We start from the raw sequence: 26,086 nt of genomic DNA, 5'->3' as shown, positions 1-26,086 counted from the left end.
TCTGAGTTTCTCTAACAGGAAGACTATCTTCTACTGGTGCCCATGGTCACACTTAGTCTACAGAGATATAAAATGCGGCCCCCTCCCCAGACGCTGTTTCAAGCATCCTGTTCTACCTCTGTTTGGCTCCAGTGACATTTTTTCCATAGGGATCCCCAATTCAGAACACACAGTACCTTTTCACTGCTGCCACCCCGTCACGTCCTCCTTTCTTATCACTTCTGGATCCATAGTGGAGCATCGCCATTCCCTTGCCCCCTCCCTTTGTTGCGCCTCCATTGCAAAACATCAACTCAGTGGCCACTCCAAGTGACTGGAGGACAACAAAACCGAGTTGACTAGTTTCACCGACATATCATGACCCCAAACCTCTGGTCCGCACTGCGTGCGTGCTCAGTCACCTCCGACTCTTCGCGATCTCATGAACTGTAGCCCTCCAGGTTCCTCTGTCCGTCGAATTTTCCAGGCAAGACTACTGGAGTGGGTTGCCACTTCCTACTCCAGGGGACATTCCCCACCCAGGGATCGAACCCGCCTCTCCTTTATCAGCAGGCAGATTCTTAACGACTGTGCCAGTGCCTCCAAACAAACCCAAGGATTTAAGTCAATTTGCTCTCCCAACCCAGGAGGTCTCCTCACACCTCCTATTCTCATTTCTAACTGTCTCTGAAAATACTTTCACAACTTCACTTAAATGTCAAACTTTGCAGGGTTTTCAGAGGACACCCACGCGCTGGTGTTTGCGAGAGGCTAGTAAGAGGCTGGGGTAGTCATCCAAGGGGCACGGGGCTCGGCCTAGAGAGCTGGAGGCACGGCGGCTCGGGCGATAGGTGTGAAAACAACAGGGGCTGACTTCACGCTAGGGAGAGAAGCCGGCGGAGACCAGCAACCTTCAACGTACGTCCCAGCTGCCGCGACGCCTCGTACGCCACTCCCGGCGACGGCGAGGGCGCGCGTGACGTCACTTTTGCCGGCGCGACGCCTCTCGCGTCAGTCCCGGCGACGGCGGCTTGCGACGTCAGGACGTCAGTTCGAGGCGCCAGGCTGCTCCCTTGTCGAGTGCGGGCCCTGGCCCTCAAGCTAGAAGCGGTTGTGCGCTCGCCGGCCAGCCAGGCACCCAGGGGGTGGGGCCTCCCTCGGTCCGCGGCCCAGCGGTCTGGGGCGGTCTGGGGAGGCCGCAGGGACGCCGCACATACGCCCCCGCCGCGCGTCCAGACGCGCTACGTCCCGGCGCCCCCGCTTTCACGTCATTACTTCCGGGCGTGGAGGCCGCCATCTTGCTCGCGCGGAAGCGGCGCGGCTGGGTGGGAGTTCTGAAGCGGGAGTCGCAGACTGTGCGGCTGCCGCCATGCCGTCGTCGCCACTGCGGGTGGCGGTGGTGTGCTCGAGCAACCAGAACCGGAGCATGGAGGCGCACAACATCCTCAGGTAGTTGGGGCCTCCGCCTTGGTCCAGCGCGCCCCACGGACGCCGGCCGACAGGCCGTCCTTCCGGCTCCGGCCCGTGATGAGCAGTCCTGGTTCCTAGTCTCGGACCTAGCCGGCCCGCGCTGGGCGGTCCAGGTTCCTGGACCGTGTTGGGTGGTGGCGGCCGCAGTTGCTGGCCCCGGCCCTTCCCGGTCCATGCTGGGCGGCGGCCCCGGATCCTGGGCTCGGACTGACCCGTGCCGGGCAATCCCGGCTTCCCGACCAGTTCTGGGTGACGGCGGTTACCAGCCCCGGTTCTCACCGACCGGTGCTGGGCATCCCGGGTTCTCAGGCGGGCGGTACGTGGCGGCTCCCGAAGGACGGCCGTAGAGGCCGCGCCGCGTCCGGGCTCACTGGCTCCGGGCCCGTGTGCTGCGAGGACTCGAGAAAGCGCGGTCCGTCCGGTTTCCCCCATATGTACCTAGCGTCACGAAAAATTCAGAATGTGAGCCGAAATGTTTCCGGGTCACGGGAACCTCAAAAGCTGCTAGTAAACCTGAAAGGCTTATGCTGTTCGTGTCTCCTTAGTACTCACATTTATATCTGAAAACAGTGACCTCCTTTAAATGCTCTGCAGTGAGGTGGTAAGTTTCAAGCCGAAGCTTAGGGTCCACGAGAGGACAGGCCGGCTCTGTCCAGGGCGTGTCGCCTGGTATCAAACGTGGAAAACTTGCACAACAGAACCTCAGGATAGAACAAGTCGTTAAAAACACGAAAGTGGCCTGTTTTAATGCATTTGTGTGTTTACTCCTGTTTACATTTTTCAAGTCTCATGCAAAGAATTCCTTTCTCCTTTGGAAAATCTCCAGTCGACAATTTCTGAACCACACGTGAATTTGGTTTCACGCGTTTAGTTTATATTTCAGTGGTAACTCCCTTTTTGCGACTCTGTTGTGTACGTTTAATTAAAGTTTATTCCCATTTGATAGTTTTTTTCGTTCAAAAGCACTTCACAGAATGTGAGATTGACCCCTTGTGTTACAGTTAAAAGTTAGGTGTACATGTCAACTTTGATAGTAAAACAAAGTTGAAATTGCTTTTCTCCCGAAGTTTGCTTACTTGGACATTAAAGGACAGCCATGCCTCGCTTCCCCTACCGTGGCAGTCAGCTTTGACTCTCCCAGTGAAATCAGAGTTTTCCTGCACCCCTCATTCTTTATGAAGCTGGACATACCAGGTGTCCCATGATCTGCTAGTTAAGAGTTTAATTCTTCCCTAACGTCTACCACACTATCCACAGTATTCAGTTAATGTGTTTTTTTTGGTCGAGTTGGTATGCTGGGAACCTAACAAATTAATGTGGAATTTGTTTCTGAACTAGAATTTTTTTAATTAAAGTTTTAAAATTTGGAAAGTCTGAGGATTACAGTGTGCTTCATCTGATCCCCAAACTGAGTATATCTGTTCAGAGTCACTAAAATATGTATAGTTTAGTGGTAAATATAAAGGAAAGACTGCAAAGTTCACATTCCTGGAAAATTATTCAAGAAAAGTGAAATTTAATATCTTCAGTTAGAATAACAAGTGACCTGGAGACCACCTCATTCTGCTGGCTCTGGCTGGTTCTGGATCCTTTATTTAAGCTCTTCTCTGCATGACAAAGTTGGGATGGAATCTTAACGAAAGGAGGTGTTTTTGAATTTCCTCTGGCAAATTTGTTAAATCGTTTCTAAAGTTTTGCCTAGCTAATAGGCCTCAGTCACTGCAAAAATACAAGCCCTTCCTTAGTTTGAAGTAGCTGGTATAGCCTTGGTGCTCCTGTGGAAAGGAGGGTGAAGAGCCCCTGCAGATAATCACCAAGTAGGAATGCTTGTGTACTTTTACCCATTTTACTGTCTTTCAAATTTAATCAAGAATGAGGGCCAAAGGAGGTAAGTTTAGAGTAACATACATTATTTACGTCATCAGTGTGAAGTTATCTTAGACATGAATCTTAATTCCTAAGTTGTTTACATTTGGGGGACTGTCTTCCTTTTTAAAATAATTGTGTTTACATGTTGCAAAACGTCCTTGCTGTATAAGATGGAGAAGATAAGAATCACTCGAAGTACCGTTTCAGTGTACATTCTTCTTTCTGGATGTTTTTTGTATATACATACACACACTTAAGAGAGATCAAAATACTGTTCTGTAATCTCTCCACAGGATGTGAACGTAGTTTAATTTCAATGTTCATTTCTGCTTTTATTTTAGTATATTGGATTTAAACATATCTGTTCAGATTGAGTAATGGCAGTGGTTTCAAAACCGTGATTGAGTACGCAAGCAATCCTGTGCAGTAGTCACTTTGGTAATCATCCCAGTGACAGACGTGGGGTTGTTTCTCAGTTTTATAATATCCAAATTCTTGTGCCATTCATGTCTCTGTACACTTTTCTAGTTATTTCCTTTCCATAAATTGCTGGAGGTAGACTTGCTGAGTCAAAAGGTAGGCATATTTTGCATTTTCATACATTCTGCCAGACTGCTTTCCAGAAAAGTGCCTATTTACAGAACTCCCCATTTCCTCACAATATGGACGTTATTTACATCTTTTCATGCTGCTGGGGCAAAATAAGAACCTTGCCTTTTCTTTAGTTTTAAAATTGCTATTGAGGTTGAACAAATTTTCATGTCATTTTTCACTTTTGAAACTATGGTATTATCTCCATTTGGATAATTTACAAGGTTTAATAGCATCTTTAAATAATGTATATGATGACTTGTTACAAGCAGGAGAGCTTGTAGATTTAGAGACATGAGACATAGATCTTAAAGATGATTGTGAAAAGTATTGACATGATACATGGCTGATTCATGTCAATGTATGACAAAAACCACTACAATATTGTAAAGTAATTAGCCTCCAACTGATAAAAATAAATGAAAAAAAAAATGACATGATAAGGGACTCCCTGGTGCAGCAGTGGTTAAGATTCCGCACTTCCAGTGCAGTGGGTACAGGTTCCATCCCTGCTGAGGGAACTAAGGTCCTACTGCCTTGGCATGGCCAACAAAAAAGTATGATAGTGAAAACAGGAAAATTGCATTTGCAGTTTGGTTACAACTGCATAAAACTATGCTTAGGAAAACTTCTGGAATGAACTGTCAAAGGGAATATAGGTTTTTTTAGGCTACTCTGGGTCTCAGTTGCAGCATGTGGGATCTAGTTCCTTGACCAGGGATCAACCCTGGCCCCCCGCATCGGGAACATGGAGTCTTAACTGTCAGACCAAACAAATGCATGCTAGATTGTTTACTACTGAAATCCAGTTTTTTCGCCCTGTTGAAAATCAGCTCAGGCTGTATTTTTCTGACATGTTGAATACAAGTGTTAACAAAGGTTGGCATTTTCTAGAGCTAGCCATAATTTCCCTAGGGTAATCATTTTTGATCTTTTGAGACTAAATTTTTGAAATACTAGTCCTGGGAATTCTTTAGGTTTTTAAAAGGAGTGTAGGAAGACTGTTTGTTTCTACAGAGCCTCCTATTCTTTGTACTCTGCAGATTAAGATGTCCCTTTGGTGCCAATTAAATTACTTTTTTGTTCCAAACTATCTCTGGATGTTAAGGGGCATGTTGATTTTTGGAAGCTATATTTTTAATTGTAGTAATTAAAAGCAAATTTTAAAGATTTGTAAAACCTACTGAAGTGAATTCTCAGTCTGTTTTCAATCGTAACTTCCTGGGTATTGTGATTTGGGGAAGATAAGCAGACAGGCTTCAAATGTGGAAGAAAGAAGGTTAGAGTCATCTCTTTGAGCTCCTCTGTGCCAAGTACTTTACAAATGCACATGTCATTTCATCCTCACAACTCTTAAGATGTCCACACGACACAGGTGAGGGGGTAAGACCCAGAGCCAGAAGCCCCAGCTGGTGAGTAACAGCAAGGATCTGGACACGGGGCTCCAGTCTGATGGACAAGTAACATCTGAGGGGCTGGAGAAAGATCCGGGGTGTGGGGATACAGTAGGCACCTGAGGCCCTGTGATACTCTCTCTGATCTGCGGTGGGGTGCTCAACTCTCAGTGTCCTCAGTGGAGTGTGCGGCCCCAACCACAGTGGGATGGAGGTGCTCAGACCTCTTCTCCCAGGGGTACCTGGGATCTGAACCCTGGGCCACTTGACACAGCACACTCTCCATGATGGTGCTGAACTCTCCCTTGTCTTGTCCTAAACCAGGGAGGGATGGTTAGCTCTGCCCCAGGCCCCTTGGGCTTCATTTTTTATATTTCCTTTCTGGGTACACTTGGTGAAGGTGAACTGGAGACCATTTGGGGAGGTGGAAGGATTTGAAATTGTGTCTTTAAGGATGGCAGAAGAGGTGCCTACAAGGGGACACATATGCCTTCATAGATCTTAAGGGACGTTGCATTGTGTTTTGCTTTTTGTCTTCAGGGGGCAGAACTAAGACCAGAAGGATTGGTTGGAAGAAGGTAGATTTCTGTTTGGTTCTTAACATTGAAACGAAACTGGGTAAACCAAGCATAGTATCAGCTTCAGCAGCTAAAACATTTTTCCTGCCTTAAGGATCATCACCAACCTTATATAGGTGAGAACAGGTCCAAGCCCAGAGAAGGGAAGATAGTTGGGCGGGTTCACTGTCATAAATGGTGCTTAGTGCAGTGTTGGGGCTGGGACAACTCAAGTTTAGATCTTGAGAACCTACTCTGTGCTGGCCCCCACACTGGGGAGGCCAGCAGTGACCAGAAGAGCAAGTTGACCTTCGAAAAGCCAGGGTGGAGGAAGAGCCGGCCTGGAGCAGGGACATCCAAGCAGGAGCTCTCGTGCGGAAAATGATTTATGTCTGTCACAAGCTCTGTGCACGGTGACCTCATGCTGAGAAGCCTCTTGGTTTCTCCTTGACCTTGTGGGATGGTAGGAATAAAATAAATCCTAGAAAACATTTATTGAGAAGTGTTTTGCTAGTAGTGACATCAACCTTAACTGGAATGTTAACATTTCAGGAAGTTGATCTCAAGCTTGCAGCTGTTCCACAGTGAAATTGCAGGCAGACATTGGAAGTGTGATGGTGTGTGAGCAGTTGATTTGTGTTGAGTAAACATGGGGTCATTGTGTAGCTAGAAACTAGGCTGACTAAGTCATGGATGATTTTACCTGTACTAAAGGTGACATGATTGTAAGCACATTGTGTCCTACTTAGAGACAGGTCGTACTTTCAGAAGTTTGGCAGTGGTCTAGGATTTCAGTCTTAGCCAAAATAATGTTTTGAATTAGGTTAATAAGTACACTACAGAAAATAGGGGAAATACCATAACCCATAACCTATGCTGATAATTTGTGTGTTTTCATGATCAGTGTTCATTTTAACTTATTATTTTACCTTTAGATATCAGGATTATAGTTGAAACAATTCTGTTTCCCAAAATTCAACATTTTATATGATACTATAATCTTTTTTTCTAACTTAACATTTTTATATCTTAATATTTAACATAATTAAAGTATATGTCTCAGATAGTGATAGTTTTTTGATACCTTTATAAAAACAAGTTTGATAAAAACTTGTCTGGAAGATTTACTTAACATACGAAATAATTGGCCCTTGAGTCAAAGCTTTTTGGTTGTCAGGAATACTTTTATAGCGCTCAGTCCTTTTATGTAAGAAACACGTTGTCACTGTGCACAGTCACACAAGCTGTGTTGTCAGCTACGGGAGCTTAGAAGAGATAGCACTTCTGTTGCTAACTAGCCTTTCTGCCACTTGTGAACATTTTGTTGGGGGAAGAACAAGCTGAGTTTCTTTTTTTGTGTGTGTGGTTTAAATTCTTCTGCCAGTGAATTCCTGTTTTTTGGGGTTTCATTTTACTTTTAAATATGTTTGGGTAACTAACTGTTCAGGCAGTTGGGGAGGCAGCAAGGAGAGGGCACAGCTGGCACCCCCGCCCCCCACCGGCCGGATAGTCTAGTGGGGAGAGCGGCATCTAGCCTTCAGACACCAGCAGGCATCCTCTGAGACACCCTGGTGGGAGTCAGCCGACTGAAAGATTAGCCTAGATTATCTTTGGGGTAGTTTACTTTTAGCATATGGACAGTGTTTCCTTTGGGCCCTAACTCCAACCTCAGACTCCCTGTGATAGGAGAGGAAAACAGCAGGTGACCCACCCAGGCAGCTCATACTTGCTGCCCCAGCAGTAACAGAGTAGGTGGGCACAAGAGACCCTGTGCTGGGGCCTCTCCATCTCCTGGAAACCCTGTGGGCAGCTTTTCAGTGGCAGCCCTGCCCTGCCCCAACCTGACACGTCCTGGGGTCCTATTTGGGGTCTGCATTACAGGTACAGTGTGTGCCGGGGCCCCCAGGGCACCCTGTTTTCCACTCTCCTGTCACCCCTGTGCCACGGCTTTGCTGTACCTGTGCTTCCCGCCACCTGGGTCCTGGAGGGTCCCTTTATGCCATGCTCCCAGAGTATCTGAGGAGGGGGTTTGGGTCTCTTGATCGCTGCTGAATCCCAGCACATAGCAAGCTCCAGAAAATACTCCTGGATCAAGGTGTTAGGACAGACTTAACCACCAGTAGAAATGGTCATTGTTTTCCTTAAAACCTCAGCCATTGGGGTTTTAATAATCTCTTTCACTGCTGCCGGGCTTAATTAAGGTTTGTTTACTGTATTTCATAAATGTCTTTCAAGAGTAGTTGTACCTGGACCCGTTTTAACAAATTTGAACTTAGATATAAGAGTTGTGTTAGTCGCTCAGTCGTGTCTGACTCTGCAGCTCTGTGAGCCCGCCAGGCTACTCTGTCCAAGGAATTCTCCAGGCAAGAACACTGAAGTGGGTTGCCATGCCCTCCTTCAGGGGATCTTCCAGACCCAGGGATCAAACCCAGGTCTCCTGCATTGCAGGCAGACTCTTTACCATCTGAGCCACTAGGGAAGCCCCAGATTTAAGAGTTAGGCTCATGTAAATAAGTTCTTTAATAACGGATAAATATTTCAAAAGAATGACCACAAGGAAATGACTGAGATATAGAGATACTTTTTTTTTTTTAAAGAGTGATGGAGGAGCTGTGTCTAAATGAATCTTTCACGTACCTTTGTTGGGAAATGTTTTATTTCTCCATTGTTTCCCAGAATGATTTTGGGGACCCCTTTTGGAGCCAACTTCGTAGATAGGTAGCTGAGAGAAATGGGCTTAACCATGGTTTCTTACTCTGACCTCACAGGCACTCTTCCATAATTAATTTATCATTATTTGATCTCAGATGACTTGTTTAAAAGAATCAGGGCTGCCACCAAAGGACAGACCTTTCTCCCCAGATCCTGTGCACACCTGTGCGACTTTGGGACAGACCCAGGGTGGTCCTAGATGGTTGTCCAACAGCTGTGCTCACGCAGCCCCCTGGCTTGCCTCCTGATGGTGTCACACCTTAGGCTCTCTCTTTGGGAGCTGGACTCAGCCCCAACTCCCTGGGGACTGTGTTTCTGTGGGTGCGTGTTTTTTCATAGCACACATCCCTCCCTGGTGGACCTGTTGACTCCAGGGTATTTCCAGGATGGGGAGAGTTGGCTCTATGAGGATACAGTGATTGTTTTGGGCAGTTATTGTGGAGTAGAGGCCACCGTGAAGCCAGCAAGACCAGCATGGCCCCTGCTCTGTTCTCCTGTGGGGTCATGACTGTGACCCATCTCTGTCACCATGTTGGGAGGGAGTGGCTCCTGGGCTGTTGTCAAGGAGACCTTCATCCCCAGCTTGTTGGTGCTCTGACAGAAAACATTTCTTCTATTGTACATTTCTGACCTGCTGAGGAAATGGGTTCAGATACTGGTGCCATGGTCTGCGGGCATCTGCTGGGGGCCCTTGCATCCCAGCCACCCTTCTTTGAGGTCTATTTACATCTCAAGTGGCCATGGCCCTGTATGCTCAGTCATCTCTGCTGTCGTCCATGTTCTCCATCATGGGCAACATCCAGGGCATGGGTGGGGGCACAGCTTGGGCCTTCTAGGGGTGGAAGGACAGGGCTCGGCTTTTACCAACCTCAGAGGGCTCGGGCGAGGTGTTTGACAGAGACCTGATGAGATGCTTTTCAAACATATGCCCATGGTGCTCTGTGGTGCCAAGCATGGTGGCTGTGCCCCTGGACCCCTCATCTGCACAGTGGCACCCCTGAGTGACCTGCAGGTCCTTCCTGCTTCTCTGGGAGAACAGTGACTCAACTGGGCTTCTGGAAGTGCTGTGTCTAGTGGGAAGGGACCGTGGGTCTCGCCCCATGGGCACCACAGCCCAGTGAGGTTTTTTTCCTCTGTCCACCTTTCAGCAGAGAGCGACCGGCAAGGGTGCCCACGTGGTGGGGGAAGGACCGCAGGCTGGCACTTCTCTGGGTGCTGGGCCTCGAGTGTCCAGATGCACTGGCTCCTCCGTGGGCCTCCCGTTGTGACAACCAAAAATCCCTCCAGAAGCAGCCAGACCCCTGAGTTACAATAAAATGTACAAAAAAGCTTGTACAAAAAAGCTTGAGACATTGAGAGGCGGCTGCAGAGCCCACAGCACTGTGAGGAGGACATCAGTGCTGCCAGTCCTGGGGTCAGCTACCAAGTCGGTGGGCAGGGACGCATCCACACGGACGTGCAGTAGTGTGTGAACACAAGGTTAGGGTGAGTGGGCTGTTTGACGCAGACACTTTGAGCACTCCCAGCCTGTGAGTTTGAGAGGACACGGGGTCTGCAGCAGAGCCCCTAGAGTGAGGACAGCCATGGGGCCACGTGGGTGCCATGTGCGGCTTGTGGGTGCTGCCTGCCTGACCATTTATCAGGAGACACTCAGCCGTCCCCTTGTCTTCAGGACTCACAGGTGTTGCCTTGAGGCAGGAGGCCATTGTGGGGGTGCTTCTCCTACCCTGGGGGCTCTGGGGCCTCTGTCTAGGTCCTGGGAAGCCAGCATCAGGGCAGCTGGGAACCTGGGCAAACAATTTCCTTTTAAAAGTCACACAACAATCAGAAACAGGGTTTTCTAGGTGAATCTTCGTTCAACTGTGTGTCTGCCCTTGCCTTTCACAGATACCTGCCTCGTTCCCCAGAATTCATTAATTCTTATCTTGTGCTTGGATTGGCTTCATCTAGCTTGTGTAATGTGCTGCAGGATTTTTTAAAATTTGAGTATAAAATACTTAAAAATGGAGGGACTTCCCTGGTGGTCCAGTGGCTGAGACTTCACCTTCCAATGCAGGGGATGTGTGTTCAGTCCCTGGTCAGGGGAGCTTCGATCCCACATGCCTCATGGCCAAGAATCCAAAAGGTAAAACAGAAATGATAATGTAGCAAAATCAAAAAAATTTTAAAAATGGTTCACATCAAAAAAAAAAAAACTGAGGAACATTTTTTCTGAGAATGGTATAATTGTTCAAATCCATTTCCTATTCCCTTTTAGCATTTTCTGTCTTGTTTAATCCAACTGTGATTCTCTGTCCTTTTGTGTCTTTCAGCAAACGAGGATTCAGCGTCCGGTCCTTCGGAACAGGAACTCACGTGAAGCTTCCAGGACCAGCACCCGACAAACCAAACGTTTATGATTTCAAAACCACATATGACCAGATGTACAACGATCTCCTTAGGAAAGACAAAGAACTGCATCCCAGTGGTTGCCCTTTAACCCCGAGGGCTTGTCTCTGGCACGTGTCACCTGTAGGCACCCCTCAGGGGCACCTGTGAGGCGGGGGATGCGGCGGCCCTTGCGAGGTGTGCGGGGTCACTGGGTTTCTGTCTCTGTGCTTAAGGGACAGTCCAGGGGTTGGACACCACGTGGACACAGTCGGTTAAGGTTCTGGTGCGGTGTTAGAGCAGCTTAGGTGAGGAAGGTGGGAGCCCGAACCCCGTGGCTTCGCGCACTGCAGGTAGGTGTGCGTGCGGGTATGCCCTGGTCCACAGGGGTGCCTCCCACCCTGGTGGTGGTCTGGAGATCACAAGAGGGCCGCGTTGGCTGCAGAGGAAGCATGTTAGAAGCAGGTAATCTGAGAGCATCTCATTGCAGGAAGGCACAAAGCAGACTGGGTCTGCTCCCTGAGACCCACCAGGTTCTTGTGCACATGACCACAGGCTGCGGGCGGCAAGGCCGTCCTTGCTGGCTGGGTTTTGGCCAGGGCCTTCAGGTTCACCCCGAGTGCTTTAGGTTCCTGGGCTTCCTCGCATTACCTCAAGTGATGGTGATTCTCGGGGTAGAGCCCAGACTTGTTCCAAGTGAAGGAGTGTAGACGCCATGTGGAAAGCTGTCTTCACGTTGGCACCCTTGCAGTCTTAATAACTACAAGTGTCCTCTGTACACCTGTAAATTAGTTAGGTGCAAGGGACCCCAGAGGCCATTCCAGCAAAAGCGCTGGATGCAGGCGGTTGCTGCATGCCCAGTCACTGCACCTGCTCCTTCCCAGTTGCAGGGGGAACATCGGGTGGACGCATCAGGGCAGAAACAGGTGTTTCTTGTCAGCACTTAGGCCAGGCACTGATGCCTGGGTCTGGGACTCACTCTCTGCACAGTCCCTAGGGCCCCCCCAGTGCACCTGCCCCACGTCCCCTTCTCAGCCCCAGAACCCACATTAGAAACAGTTGGGAGCACTTCCGGCGAGCTCCCAGGTGTGTCCTGGCCTCCGTGGTGGTGACGGGCTCTGGTAGAGACTCGTCCCTGAGGTCTGAGCGGTGAGAGCCTCCCTGGCCTTGCCCCAGGGCGGAGCTGGGAGCCCGACTCCACGCTTTTGGTACTTGCACCGCAAACACTCCGTGTTGTTAGCTTATCTTGAGACCTTGTCTGTTTTTGAAGATTATTGTTCAGTTAGCACCATTCATATTTTAAAAGCTCTTAAACTCAACAAGAGAAATGAAACAGGTAGTAGTGCACTTGTGCTCCCTTCATTACTGTAACTCAGGTTCTCTCACATCAGAGCGCTCTCTGGGAATAAGCATTCAAACAAGACCAAATCTGGAGGTGTGTGTGTGCCCCTGGTGGCTTGAGACGAAGGGGCAGGGGCCAGCCTCTTGAGTGCTCAGATGCTCCTCCAGGGCAGCTGCACAGGACTCTGCCCCCAGGAGTGTCCAGGGGACAGCTGTCTTTGCTGTTGGCAGTCACACCCATTGACTGCCCTGTCGGCACCCTCATGAGGCTCTGGGAGGGACCATTGGTTAACTATCTTCACTTGGGTGGGATTTCTGCCACCTAGCTGGGGTGGGAAGGGGCAAGACATGCAGTGCTTGGCTCTTCCTAAGTCAGCCTTTGACCTTTAAAGGAGGAGTGTGGGGAATCTGAGGCCTCCATGCATAAACGGAATGGCAGGGTGAGGGTCTGCTGACTTGGGCGGGTTGGTGATCACAAGTGGGACTGGGAATCCCATGTCCCCACGTGTTTGGGACACAGCAGACTAGCTGAAAACCCAGGACTGTAGCATGAATGCCGGGACTGTTGCAGAAGTGGTGGTTCTTGTAATTTGCAATGAAAAGCTAGGAAAATACTGTAAGATGTAAACCAACATTCAGTAAATGTTCAGATTTTCAGGGGAGAGAAAAGCCAGTCATTGGGCAGAGGCGGGAGTTGAGACCAAGGTGCTGGTGGGGACAAGAGAGGGCTGAGGACCCTGTGGTTCTTGAGCCCTCAGTGATGTTAATTACTTGGCTAGAAGTAGAGGTTTTGATTCTGGTCTTCTGTTCACAAACAAGAGTGGGGTTGGGGGCCTGCCTGCTTTGAGCCTCTGGCGACAGGTGTGACAAGAGCACCTGTTGAATGTCGCTCAGCCATTCAGTAGAGCCAGACACCTGGTGAGGTGTCTTCGGTAGTGCAGGAAGTCTAGGTTCACCTCACCCTCCCAGACATGGACGCCTCTAAGGTGGGACCTGTCCTTAACCATAAGGAGGTCCATCCACTTCCAAGTGTGTGGGTCCTAGGATTGTAGAACCAGCAGACAGAGAAGGTTCTTACCCCAGGAAGCCCCCACAGCCTCTGGCCCACCCCTACCCATCAGGTCATATGACTTGGGTCTGTAGCAGCTGGCTTCTGCCTGACACCTGAAGTTTGTACAAGTTTTAGTGGGTACTCAGCTGGCCTTAAGTGCAAATTCCCCCTTGACCTTAATTTCTTTACCCCCTCTGCCTTGGAGTCCTTTTGGAAACAGACCCACTGCAAACTTGGTGTTCCATGTGGGGCTTTAATGTGGCTCTGGGATCAAGTTGGTGGAGGCATCCAGGTTTTCGTTTCCTGCCAGAGCCAGTTTCCACAACTGCACTTCCTCCCTAGCTCCCAGCATCAGCTGTGTGGACTCTGTGGCTTAGCGTCAGCCTGCTGGCCACCTTTGGGGAGAGAGAAGTGGTTTTCTTCTAAGTGTAAGGATGGCCTGCCTGCGACCTGATGAACAGGGTCCATGGGCCCAGTCATGGGAGGGGCTGCTCAGAAAGGAGAGGCAGGTGGGGTCCTTGGGGCTCCTTAGGGCTCCTTAGAGGGTCATCTCTATATATATGTTTCAAGTAATTGCTTTGTGAATTAAAAAACCACGTGTTTTAGCACGGAAATGTGTGGCTATAAATGCAGTTAATGTGATTTCTAATATGTGTGACCACTTTGCTCCCCAAATGGTGAGCTGAAGTGCTAGTGTAACTATAACACATTCCCAGATTCCAACTTGTCTTCAGAGCTGGAGGCTGCCTGTTTAGCTGTATCTAGCAGACTTGCCCAGTTTATCTTGTGGATCTTTTGTAATTTAATTACCTTTGGGGTTTAGATTTTTTTTAACAATTCATTTTCATCTTCTCAGTTTCATTGTTTTTTAGGCCTTAGATTTATGTTTACACTCACTTCTCCACTGTGTACTTTTTGTTATCTTGGGCTAAAAGATAAAAATAAAGGTGATTTCTAAGACTGTAAATCCCACAGCCTCCAGGACTCCATCCTGGGTTCGAGGTTAGTGGACACAGCAGTTCCGTCCTGTTCCAAGGCCCCTAGGCTTTTCCAGAACCTTATTCTTGTGGTCTCTCAGACTCTTAACCACCTTCTCGTGCTGTGCTCGGGGAGAGGGGTGTGGAGGGGTGGCTGCCCAGCTCCTGGCCCTTGCCCTGGAGATGCTCTCTGCACCTGAAGCCCAGGCTCCTTCGGGCTCCCACTGTCGGCATGTCCCGCCTGCCCACCTTGCTCACAGTCCCTGGTCACCTTCCCTGGCCCTGTACCTGCCTGGACACAAACTTGCCTGTCTGGCCCCATCTCATTTCATCCTGGTTGGCAGCTGTGGTCTCAAGTGGTATTTGAAAATGGTGTCTGTTTAACATGGGAGCGTGTTCCTAAGCCAGACACTGGCGCCCAGGGAAATTCTGATCCAGTTTTGCTGATGCTTAAGCTGTTGGGTTTCAAAAAAGCACTCATGCTTAAAATAAAAATTATGGCCTTAAGATAGATGAGGCCAGAAGAGTAGCTCTCTCGTCTGCCAGATGATGCCCCAAGTTGAATGGCCAGCTGGGTCCCTTCCGAGTGAATACGGAGCCTCAGGCCTGGTCCCTGCAGCAGGTGTGTAGACTAGGTGACACCGTGGCCCACACCAGTGTTTTCTCTCTGCCTGGTGTCCAGGGTGGTGAGGCCATTGCAGGCCTCGGTGCCAGAGTGCCTGCCGCTAGCCCTGGGCAGCAGTGGGACAGGCACTCGGCAGCTCAGTGGCTTTGGGAGCTCCCTCCAGGGCTGGCCAGGTGCTCATTGCAGGGCAGCTACAGTTACCCTGATGAATATTTTTTTCAACACAAGCAAGTTCCATGTGACAGCTTGTGCTGAGCAGTCCTCAGGGCATGTTCCAGGAGTGCCCCAGCCTTCTTGGACCCTGAGACCATCCCGGTCTAGAGCCATCTGCTCTTGGCCTTGCTCACACCTGTGTGTGGAGGGCATCCCCCTGACAACGGTGGGCTGAGTGTGTTCTCATGATGACACACAGCAGCTGCACCACCCCCCAACTGCCACCCGTTCCCGGAGCCCTGGCCTATCCCCAGCCCCTGGGGAGGAAGGGCTGACTCGGCCACAGGAGCTGCAGCCCGGCCCTGCTGCCCCAGCCCCAAGGCCCAAGAGAAACCCTCCTGCTGCTGCTCAGCGCTTTTCTGTGAAGAGGCGGACTGGGTGCCAAGGGGAGAGGGTGCCTCCTGCATCCACAGCAGGTGAGGGGTCATCAGGGCTCTCCAGGGGGAGGGAGCACAGTCAGCTTCTGGTCTACTCCTAGTGGCACTTGACTTGCATCTGGAATCTGAACTCCAGGTAACCTGTGACCAGTCGGAGGGCTGGCTGGCTGGGAATCCCAGTGAGCTATGACGGGTGTGAGGTGGGGGCTGGGTAGGCATCAGCAGTGTGTTCTACCCCCCACCCTGGGGCTGGGCCTGGGGCTGCAAGGAGCAGGAGGTGTGGGAGAGGGCTGGATGGGCCATGCTGAGGGTGGGTGTGGGCCTGGGCCCCAGCACTGTGTGAGCACGGTGGACATGGCTTCTGACCTTGGTGGGGGCAGTCTCCTGAGGAAGCCCTGAGCTGGGGTGCTGGTGTAGCTATGTCCTCTCCAGCACTGATCCCTCCTCAAGGTGATGTGGACTGGGGGGGAGAGCATGCCTGAAGTCTCAGGCCAGCGCTGTGTTGCCAGCAGGTGCTCCCTCCACTGGCCTCACATCCCTTGTCCACAGGTGAACCTGTACCTTCCCAACGCCATCCTCTGAAGTGAGGGACCTGTCCAGGGTATCTTTGGAGCACATGTCTGCTCCAGGAGCAGGTGGAGGTTGAGGGGTGTCACAGGTGCTCTCAGGGAGGGCTTTTCTCTGGCATGGAACCCTTCTCTGTGACCACTTAGTGGAGCATCTCCCTGACTCATGTTGAGGGGCATAGCTGCCCTGTCAGGACACATGCTGTCACTGTAACCTCCAAAAAAAGCAGGAGACCTATTGGGACAGGCTCTGCCGGGCCACTTTTGGGTTAGGGTCCCATAGGTACCAGGGAACATGGGGCAGCACCTCTCCTCCCGTGGCCTCCTTTCAGCTTCTGTCCTGCCCTTGGGGCTCACGGCCCTTCTTCCCTTGGCTGCCATGCTTCCCAGACACCTCCGGACCCTGGCTGCTCCCACAGGTCCCCAAGGGGAGCCCTGCTGGGCACAGGTGGGTTGGTTTGCAGTGACCACTGGTGTCTGGGATCAGCCCCCAACCCTCTTCTTATCCAGACAGTTCATTTTCTCATGCCGATTGCATTGTCTCAAGGGCCAAGCTCAACCCTCTCTGTGCGGGCTCAGTTGGGGGCGTTTGGGTCAGAGGCCATCCTGGGCTTGGGGCTGTTTCTACTTCAAACAGTAACTGGAATTTCAGTGAGGGAGGGGGTCATTTTACTTCTCCTTGAACTCGAAGTGTTTCGGGGCAGATCTCCTGCCCGGTGCTGCTGGGAGGGTGGGTGGTGGTGGATGGCCAGAAGAGCAGCTCCTGGAGTGTCATCACATGTCCCTGCCCTCACCCACTGTATAGTGCTTGGGATCTCTTCTGTTTTCGAACCAACCATTCTGTGTAGAAGTGATTTGATGTTTGTAGACTTAATTCATCATCTGAGGATTTTTTGCTCAAAAAGTTTTTAAAAAATAAGTTAATTATCACTAAAATTCTCCAACCTAGGGCTCAAGCTTTCTCTTTTGTCTCGAGTTTAACATTTCTATGATGTTGCACACAGATAGCTGGGGTACAGATATGTTTCTATTTAAAACAAAACACTAAGACTAAAAGATATATTCCCCATTGCATTTTTATTTATCCAGCTAATTTATTTTTTTAAAGTTCTATTTTCTTGAGCTTTCTCTCAAATGAATGTAGCCTTTTACCTGATTTGGATAGTGGTTGACCTCGTTTAAAAGTCTGCTGATACCAGCTCTGGTTTAACGATAAGCTTGCCACCTGTTCCTTTCAGGCTGACTTAAGAATGAGTCCCTGACCTTTGACCTCATGGATCCTTCCAGTTACACTGAGGGTCGCAGTCTGTTCTTCTGGCCCAGTTTTGTTTTTAACATCATTTGGGAGGGGGGGCGGGTGGCAGTGTTTCCTATGAAGAAGAGATATGGTGGTTTCTCACCCCACCAGGACCCATGCGGAGGTGGCCAGGCGCATGGAGCCCCTCAGATGCTGTGCCCATCCAGGGAGCGCTGGGGCCAGTGCTGGTTGATCAGACCCCCACCTGCGAGCCCAGGCCGAGTTCCGTGTGTGTGTGTGTGTGTGTGTGTGTGTGTGTGTGCGTGCGTGCAGGGGATGGGGGCAACAGTGCCCTGGAGCCCAGGCCTGTGAATAGTGTGCAGCTGGTTACATGTAGGACATGATTACAAATGAAATGTATTTGCTGCTTTCCAGTCCATTCTTTACTGACTTTGGCCCAACAACAACGGCTATGCTCCCAAGTTGCAGTTTGGGGAGTTGTGGCCGGGTCTCTGCTTCTGTCTACCCTGCCCTTTCCCGGCTTCCTGTAGCCCCGCCGGCCCAGGCCCAGTCCCCTCGGGTGGTCCCCTCTTGTCCCTGTGGCCTCCAGCTGTTTGGAGCACTCTCTCTGTCCAAGAGTTTGCTTTTCTGATTTTTATCCTTTTTCTACATAATACCTGTTTCTAAAAATGGCACAGTTACACTTCCCGTGTTGCCCTGTGCTGTCCTCCAGGGTGTCCCGTTTGCAGCATGTGTGTGTGAGACACCCATTGTGATCTGAAGTCTTCTATCTGGGGACGTGACTGTTTAACAAGCGTGTGGTTGTCACAAATGGTCCCGTGGAGACAGGGTTGGGCCCAGCCTGCCCTGCAGTTGCCAGCACCTGTGCTTCTTGGGTTTGTGTTTTTTTTACAGGGCCTTACCAGGCCAGTGGCTTTGACACAAAACCCTGGGGTTGTTGTGACAGCAGATTGTAAGTGGCATGGGGAAGCCATGGGCAAGGGTTGGCCGAAGTGAAGGTGGCAAGGTTGTCGCTATGTAATGAGGCTAAAATTTGAGTGAAATGATTGAATTGTTCCCAGATGGGGTGGAAAGTTCATTTCCCTGCTGAGCTGGCCATCCCTCTGTGCCTGGAGGCATCATGTGCAGGGAAGGGGCTCCTGGCTGCCTCCCTCAGGACCGGAAGGGGTCTGAGGGTAATCTTGACCCTCTTGAATCAGCAGAGAAGAGAGCATGGCAGCTTACCAGAGATCCAGACTGCTGAACTTGGAGTTGGGAGGTTACTGTGGGCTTCCAGGGGTACAAGGTCCTGCTGACCTTGGTGCTGTGCTTGGCCCAGCAGGGTTTGCAGAAGCCTCAGCTCTTGCCCAGGGCGTGGCCGGCCAGTTGTCACCTGTCCGGGGCAGCGAGTGCCTGAGCTCCGCAGCTGGAGGCTGGTGCCTGCCTTCAAGTACCTTCCCCAGAAGCATTGGGCCCCTATGTGAGGGGTTTTGCAGCTTCCGTTAAAGTTGGAATGAGCTCAGAACTGGAAGTCGTGTCAGGTAGGAGGATGCCTGGACTGAGTGTCCTCTGGGGTCACAGCCCACCTGGCAAGCCCAGCCAAAGGATCAGGGTTCACATCCCAGGCTCAGCCCCGAAACAGGAAATCACAGGTTTGGCCTGGTGGTGTGCAGAAGCAGAGGTCCTGATGTAGATGGGCCAGGATGTCCTCAGGCTCTAACAGGTCAGCGTCCGGGTCGCAGCTTGGACAAGGGTGTCCTCTCTTGGCAAAGCTCCCATCATGGTGGTCAGACCGAGACATCCTTGGTGAAGCTCCCATCACGGTAGTCAGACTGGGACCTGCCCAAGTTGCCCCACCTGCCCAATCCAAAAGCCCTCAGTGTGTGGTCAGAGCTGGGCTCCAGAGCCTGCTTGTGGGGAGTGAACATTGGTGGTGGACAGTATTGTCCTGAGGCCCCTTTCTGACTGGTGTTGAGCTGCACCGCCCTGGCCCTCCACCTTTCTCCTTAGGGTTCTTTCTGTTCCCGGAGACCCTGCTTCTCTTCTCAGTGTTCTGAGCTCTGCTTTTCCTGGGTTTGTCTCCGTCTTGTGCACTGGGTAATGTTTGTAGGAATCCAAACTGAGCTGTCTCACCTCCTAGGAAGTGTTTCTCACCTGGGAAGTGTTTCCATCCCTGGGGAAGCCAGACCCTGGCGGGCCTCTGGGCTAAGTGGGGACATGGGGTCCAGGCTCCACTCTTAAACCCATACCCTTCAGGGGAGCATCTAACCCCAACTTGGGGTTCTTCTCGTGTCTCTACCCTCCCTGGAATCTCTTTGTCTGCCTCGTGCATCTGGCCTGGAGTGTTCCATGGACAGCGGAGTCTGGTGGGCTACAGTCCATGAGGTCGCAAAGAGTTGGACACAGCTGAGCAACTAACACTTTCACTTTTGCTCATCCCCCACCCCCACCCCACCCTCAGCTATCTGCCTTCATGGGCACATCTCTGCTTGGACCCCCAGCTCCCAGCATGGGCTGTGTGCCAGGGCCCTGCTCTGTGTCTGCCCGGCCCACCCCCCTGGGCCCTCGTCTGATGGGAATCTCTGCACAGCTGAGCCGACCCCCCCCCCCCGCCCCCCGCTCCTGAGGAGGCAGGAGCAGCCACGTGCTTGCATTCTACAGGGTCGGCTGCTTCACACTGCTGAGGGCTCAGTAAGGTGCTGCCCATGGATGTCTGTCTGTCATGGTTGCCAGGTGGACTGTTGAGACCCATTTCTCTGAGAATTGCTGTTGAGGCAAAAACATTCAACTGAACCTGTTTTGTGAGCCGAGGACACGTGTAAGGGCCAAACCTCACTTCTGAAAAGCTACCTTGGCCTAGAACAAGCCGGAGGCCCTGGACCTTCCAGTCATGAGCAGGTGTGGCTTCCCTAGCAGGCGGCCTTCAGGCCAGCCCATGGTGCCCACGGGTGTGTCTCCAACTCATCAGTGTGCCTGCCTTTTGCTCTTTTTTTTTCCTTTTGCTCTTGAACTTTGGAGATGAGCCACCCTGTGCCTGCTGTGTTTTATTGCACTGTCAGGACAGTCCCTGAGGACCCCTTCCTGAACCAGGCGCTCCTCCATGGGGTTGTTTTAGTGACCCATGGTTGTTCATGGAGAAGCTGTTAAAGAGCACATCTCTTCTGACAACAGGGTATGTGTCTTTCAATGGCTGAGACCCTCGAGTGTCTCAAAACCATCCTCTGTACTTGTGCTTCCCTTGGCAGGAGGCAGACCCTCCTGTCTTCCCCCAGGACCACCCCCCAGCCCCCGCCCCAAGATGCCACCGATCACACAGCAGGGGAGGCACCCCAGTCATCCTTCACCAGCCCCAGGTGAGAGTAGTTGGGATGCGCTGTCTGAAGGACAAGGAGCTGGGGATGCATGGCCGCCACCCCTGGAATGGGGTGGAGCTGGAGTCGGGGTGGGAGCCTGGACGCTGCATTCTCTGCCTGCACCCACCAGGGCCTCTGTTCACCTGAATTGGACTTTTGAGCCTTCTTGGATTTCCCTCATATTTCAGTTGGTAAAAAATCCACCTGTAATGTGGGAGACCTGTGTTCGATCCCTGGGTTGGGAAGATCCCCTGGAGAAGGGAAAGGCTACCCACTCCAGTATTCTGGCCTGGAGAATTCCATGGACTGTATAGTCCACGGGGTTGCAAAGAGTCGGACAAGACTGAGCCACTTTCACTTTCCACACCCATCAAGGGGTTAGTTTCTGACAAGTGTGTGGGCTCCAGGGGAGGTCCCAGCCAACTTCCCTTCCTCTAGGAGGCTCCCTGCCTTGGCGAGTCAGCTGACCCTTGACCCACTATGCTCAGCCAGGCTCACCATTGCACCTGGGCCCAGGGTCACCACTGGCCACCTGAGGATCTGTGGGGCTTAACACGTCCTTCCCGCCTGGTCAGACCCCGGATGGGTGGGCCTTCCCGCAGAAGCCAGACCCTAATAAAGGCTTCATCTTGGTGGCAGACGACTCTTCCTGTCCTGTTTCCCACTTTTCCTTTCCCCCATGTGTGAAGTGGGAGTTCAGTTGGGTCCCTGTGAATCCGGTGGTTTGCAGTTTCAGCCTCAAGGGCTTCAAGCACATGCTGGCCTTGGTCCTGCCCAGCATGGCCTGGGCCTTGCATCTCAGAAATTTGCTGGATAATAGCCCCAGAGGCCACCATTACCCCTCTCCTGTTGCACTGGCCAGGGAGCGGGTTTGACCTCTCAACTCAGCCCTTTCTCCTTAGTTACAGCACCTGAATTTCATCTGTTAGGTCATCTCTGTGAATACCTGAGGGTTGAGGAAAGGAGGAGGGGCTTTGCAGGGCTGCTGGGAACCCTGATGAGCAGCTCCCTGAGTGCCTCGTGGCCTTCTTGTGGTTGTTACTGTGAGTCTCGGTGTCCTCCGAAGCTGGGCTGCCTGGCAGCAGGTTTCAGCCAGCGTGGTGATATAGGCGCCTTCTCCACCAGTCTGCCCCACATAGGGCCTCCCTGGCCTGTGTTCCATGGGACATGGATGCCAGGCTGGCCCATGTTCCCTGGACATGGGTGCCAGGCGTCCAAAAGACCGGGTTCTGGGAAGGCTGACCTCGGTGTGGCAGCAAAATCGCAGCGGGCAGCCAGGGAAGCAGGCCAGAGTGTGGTGCCACAGTCATTACACTCTTCTAGAAAATGGCCAGAGCCAAAAACACCCCCCCACCCCCCCTCCCCACTAACAGGTATCTTTTCAAGTAAAAACTAAATACATGTTAAAGGTAGTTTTCACCATCCAGGATGGTAGGAAATGTGTTTTGAGTAATATGAGCTTGTTTAAATAAATTATCTTAATTTAAAATCTGGGAAAGACAGTAAATGTACCACTCAGAGTTCCTAAATCAGCTAATCTGTGTCCCTGAGTAGAGTGGGTGACATGCTTCTTCCACACTATGACCCTTAGAGACTACAGGCCCTATCTTTGGAGTGGTGAGCCCTCCCGTGGGGCCAAGGACACAGCTATCGGCCTTTGGGTGGGGCCCTGTGTGGATCCCTGGGGAGGCATCTCCAGCTTGGGGCCACCTGCTTGGCACAGACCCTGACTGTGAGATCTGTGTGGCCTATCCAAGCTCTGAGGGACCTGGGCCTGGGCCTCCTTGACTCTGCCCTCAGTTAACCCAAGGCTTCTCTCTCCTGGACACACTGCTTGCCACTGACGTGTCCTTTGTTGGGTGGGTTTCTGGATCTCCTCACTGCAGTGACTGAGCCAGACTTGGGTGTCCATGTGAGCTCAGTCTTTGCTGAAGGGCTGCAGTTCATGGCGGCGCTGGCCAAGATGCTGTAGGACAAAAGAAGCCATTAGGGACTTGACTTCCGCACTTCCAATTCACGGGGCAGGGGTTCTGTCTGTGATCTGGGGGACACAGAAGAGAAGGCTGTAGACACTTGGTCTGCTTTCTGGAAAGGTGTGATTCTAAAGGCAGCCTGGTACACTGAGGGGCGTGTGTCCAGACACTGAGCTGGGGGCACTCACCCCCACCTGACTTGGCCTCTCCGGGGACTGTAGCACATTTTGCGCGCCACCCTCTACCACCCCCACCCTGTACCTGCACCACCCTGATGCTCCTGCTGGGGAGGTGGCTCTGCCTGGGGTGCTGAGCTCGCTGGGGTGTGGGGCTGCTGCACTTAATGACAAGGGTCTTTATCGAAAGTTCCTTAATTCGAGTACTCAGCTATACGCAGAACGGCATTTTACACATGCTGGACAGAAATAAGAGGATCAAGCCCCGGCCAGAAAGGTTCCAGAACTGCAAAGACCTGTTTGACTTGATCCTCACCTGTGAAGAGCGAGTGTACGACCAGGTGGTGGAAGGTGAGCCAGCCCCAGGGCCAGCCCCTGCACTGTGGAGCTGACCTAGGCCACACCCTCCACCCTGCTGTATATCCAGTGCTTCTGATGCATCCCAGCTCCTGTGGGCAGTCCCTGGTCCTGACCCAGGGCTGATTAAGGATTCCTGGTGTCTGTCCCTGGAGGAGGGCATGGCAACCCACTCCAGTACTCTTGCCTGGAGAATCCCATGGATGGAGGAGTCCGGCAGGCTACAGTCCATGGGGTCCTAAAGAGTCCATGTGTCTGTGGGCTCCTGCGAGCAGGGGAGGTTGGGTGAGGCCACACAGAGGTGAACAGAGGATCCTTGACCTTTGTGGCCCTGGACAGGAGATGGTAGCCTTCTGGATGATTATGTTCATAGGGGCAAAACCACCCATGCTGGTGACAGCATCATGTGCGTTAAGGGTCTTTTTGGTGCAGAGGAACCAGGGCCTGGTCCTTCGCGAATGAGGGCATTGTTACTGCCCCCTGCACAGTAGGCTGGTTGGTGTTTGTGAGTGTGACCAAGCAGCTAGGGATCCCACTTGAGCACAAGCTTTCCTCCCAGCACAGCTGTGTTTGGCATGAGGCTCCAGGGTGGCAGGGAGTGTGCAGCCTGTTTAGATGTGTGATGTGGGTCCTTAATTGTAGTCCCCAGAGGCCAGGGCAGTTGGGTATCACAGACCCTTCTGCCCTCTGATTCCAAAGCCTCTTACTTCTGTCCTTCTGTTATGGTCAGATCTGAATTCCAGGGAGCAGGAGACCTGCCAGCCCGTGCACGTGATCAACGTGGACATCCAGGACAACCACGAGGAAGCCACGCTGGGGGCATTCCTCATCTGTGAGCTCTGCCAGTGTGTGAGTATCGGCCTGCCCCGGCTGCTTCCTGCACACCAGGGCTTCAGCAGGAAACTGATGAGCCACTCAGTTCATGTTGAGGTTATTTCCAAAGGTATGAGGGTCAGCAAATTGGTTCTGGCTAGAGAATCCCCCTCTGAGCATTTTACTGCAACTGATCAGTTGCAGTAGAGAGCACCTCACCAGGGGCTGGTTCCATGGACACAGGCCTCCTGCCAGTACCCCAACACCTACCGAAGCTTGGGGGCCCCAGATATGGTGTTTAAAGGGCGCTGGTCCTCTTCTTCCTCTGGGCTTATCATTCCAGACATCTGGCCCTCCGCAAGTGGCCTGGACATCCTCCCTTCTACAGGAAACCTCAGATTCTTTCATGGCTGCTGTGTAGCTGTGCTCAGAGCGAGACATTTCCTCTTAGAGGTGCAAAAGAACCCATCCAAGGAGAAACTGCTATGCTTTGTCTTGCCTTCACCCGTGGTTTCTGCATTTAGGCCAGCTAACTGAGTGTTTGGAAAATGAGGAAAACAAGTGGCTTAACCAAGAAGTATAGACAGGCAGGCGTGAATGTGTTTGCTGTGTGAGGGGCCCAGGCCCCTGCTCTCTTGTTACTGTGCCCAGCACAACTTCTGTTCCCATTGTGTCACATGGTCCAGGGTGGCTGCTGAAGCTCCAGCCGTTGCACTTATGATCTGGCCATCATGCAAGAGAAAGGGCTGAAGGGGATGACACTTCCTAGAAATAGCACACATGACACCCACTTGGTTCATGCTTGTGAGAGCTTGCAGAGGAGAGGCAGTGCTTGCAGGCTGAGACTAGGGCACCAAGCTGCCTTTGCCTTAGGCCAGCCCCAGGCCACCCCAGGGCTGCCCCTGGTCATGCCTCCTCCTTCCAAGGCAGTGGTTCTCCACCAGGGACCATCTCACCACATCTGCATGCACAGTGGGCTTCAGCTGGGAGACACTAGTGGCAGCTGGCAGGCAACCTGCTGTGCACAGGACGGCCTTCGGGCTTCCTCGCGGAGAGACAGCGGGCAGGTTGGGTCTGCCATTTGTGGGGACAGCGCAGCGGCGAGTGTCTAAAGTGTGTGTTTGCTTGAGCTCAGAGGCTGGCCTCTGGCTGCTGCTGCTCTGTGTCCCTGTCCCTGGCAGGTTCCCCTCACAGCACAGCGGCTCAAGGCGGGTCTCTTGTCCACTCCAGATCCAGCACACAGAGGACATGGAGAATGAGATTGACGAGCTGCTGCAGGAGTTCGAGGAGAAGAGCGGCAGGACCTTCCTGCACACTGTCTGCTTCTACTGAGCCCGCCCGGCACCTGGGCACCACCCGCTTGAAGCCATCTTTTTGAACTTCCTTTTGTTAATACTTTTTCCTCCCTGATATTTGTTTTTACCTTTAGGTATTCTGCCGGTGGACGGTAGCAGTACCCAATAAACTGTACATATGAAATGAGAAGATACATACATGCCAGATCACAATCAAGTTTTTCCCATCCCACTTTCACTTAGGAGTGGGATCTTGATTAAGTTTTTCTTTAACTGAAAAAAAAAAAACACAAAACGGTTCATAGCACATGACCCCCAAGACATCCGCTTCTCACTGAGCATCCCTTTCCTGGCTACCCTAACTGGCTGGAATGTACAAATCCTTGAATAAAGCAACAGGCTGTACTTTTTGGGAAAGAACCTGCCATTGTCCAATAAATAGATGTTGATGGTCACCTTGGCTTCATCCTGAGTTGCCTGGCCCTCCAGTTAGGGCACTTAGACAACAGTCCCAGGCATGTGGGTCACGGGGAGTTCCCTGGCACCATCCAGAGGGCTTCCTGTTCACAAGCCCCTGCCCCTGGAATATAGCCTCTGCCCCGGGGGTTTGGGACCACTGTTCTGGTGAGCCCTCCTGATTTCTGCAGCAGTGGAAAATCTTGAGTTCCTGCAGGAAGCTGGGCAGGGAGTTGGGGGGCGGGGGTGGGGGGAGTGGTCCTGTGTAAGTAGTGCTGTTCTGGGCTGCAGATGACAGGTTGGCGCAGGGCCCCCTCCTCCTCCTCCAGCATAATGG

The 26,086-nt window shown here is 51.8% G+C and overlaps 1 protein-coding gene across 1 annotated transcript; it reads left to right on the top strand.

Annotated features, from left to right (window-relative positions):
• The first annotated feature begins 1,094 nt into the window (after positions 1 to 1,094).
• On the top strand, positions 1,095 to 25,748 carry SSU72 (SSU72 homolog, RNA polymerase II CTD phosphatase). The gene is made up of 5 exons (XM_020873762.2): positions 1,095 to 1,428; positions 10,885 to 11,028; positions 23,040 to 23,179; positions 23,916 to 24,034; positions 25,229 to 25,748. Exons 1-5 carry the CDS (start codon positions 1,349 to 1,351, stop codon positions 25,328 to 25,330), a joined length of 585 nt encoding a protein of 194 aa, XP_020729421.2. The 5' UTR covers positions 1,095 to 1,348; the 3' UTR covers positions 25,331 to 25,748.
• Positions 25,749 to 26,086: the final 338 nt, after the last annotated feature.

The sequence above is a fragment of the Odocoileus virginianus genome, chromosome 11 (genome assembly GCF_023699985.2).
Source record: "Odocoileus virginianus isolate 20LAN1187 ecotype Illinois chromosome 11, Ovbor_1.2, whole genome shotgun sequence".
Lineage (NCBI taxonomy): Eukaryota > Metazoa > Chordata > Mammalia > Artiodactyla > Cervidae > Odocoileus > Odocoileus virginianus.
Note: the sequence above shows the minus strand (reverse complement) of the source record. Positions and strands in the feature narration are given on the sequence as shown.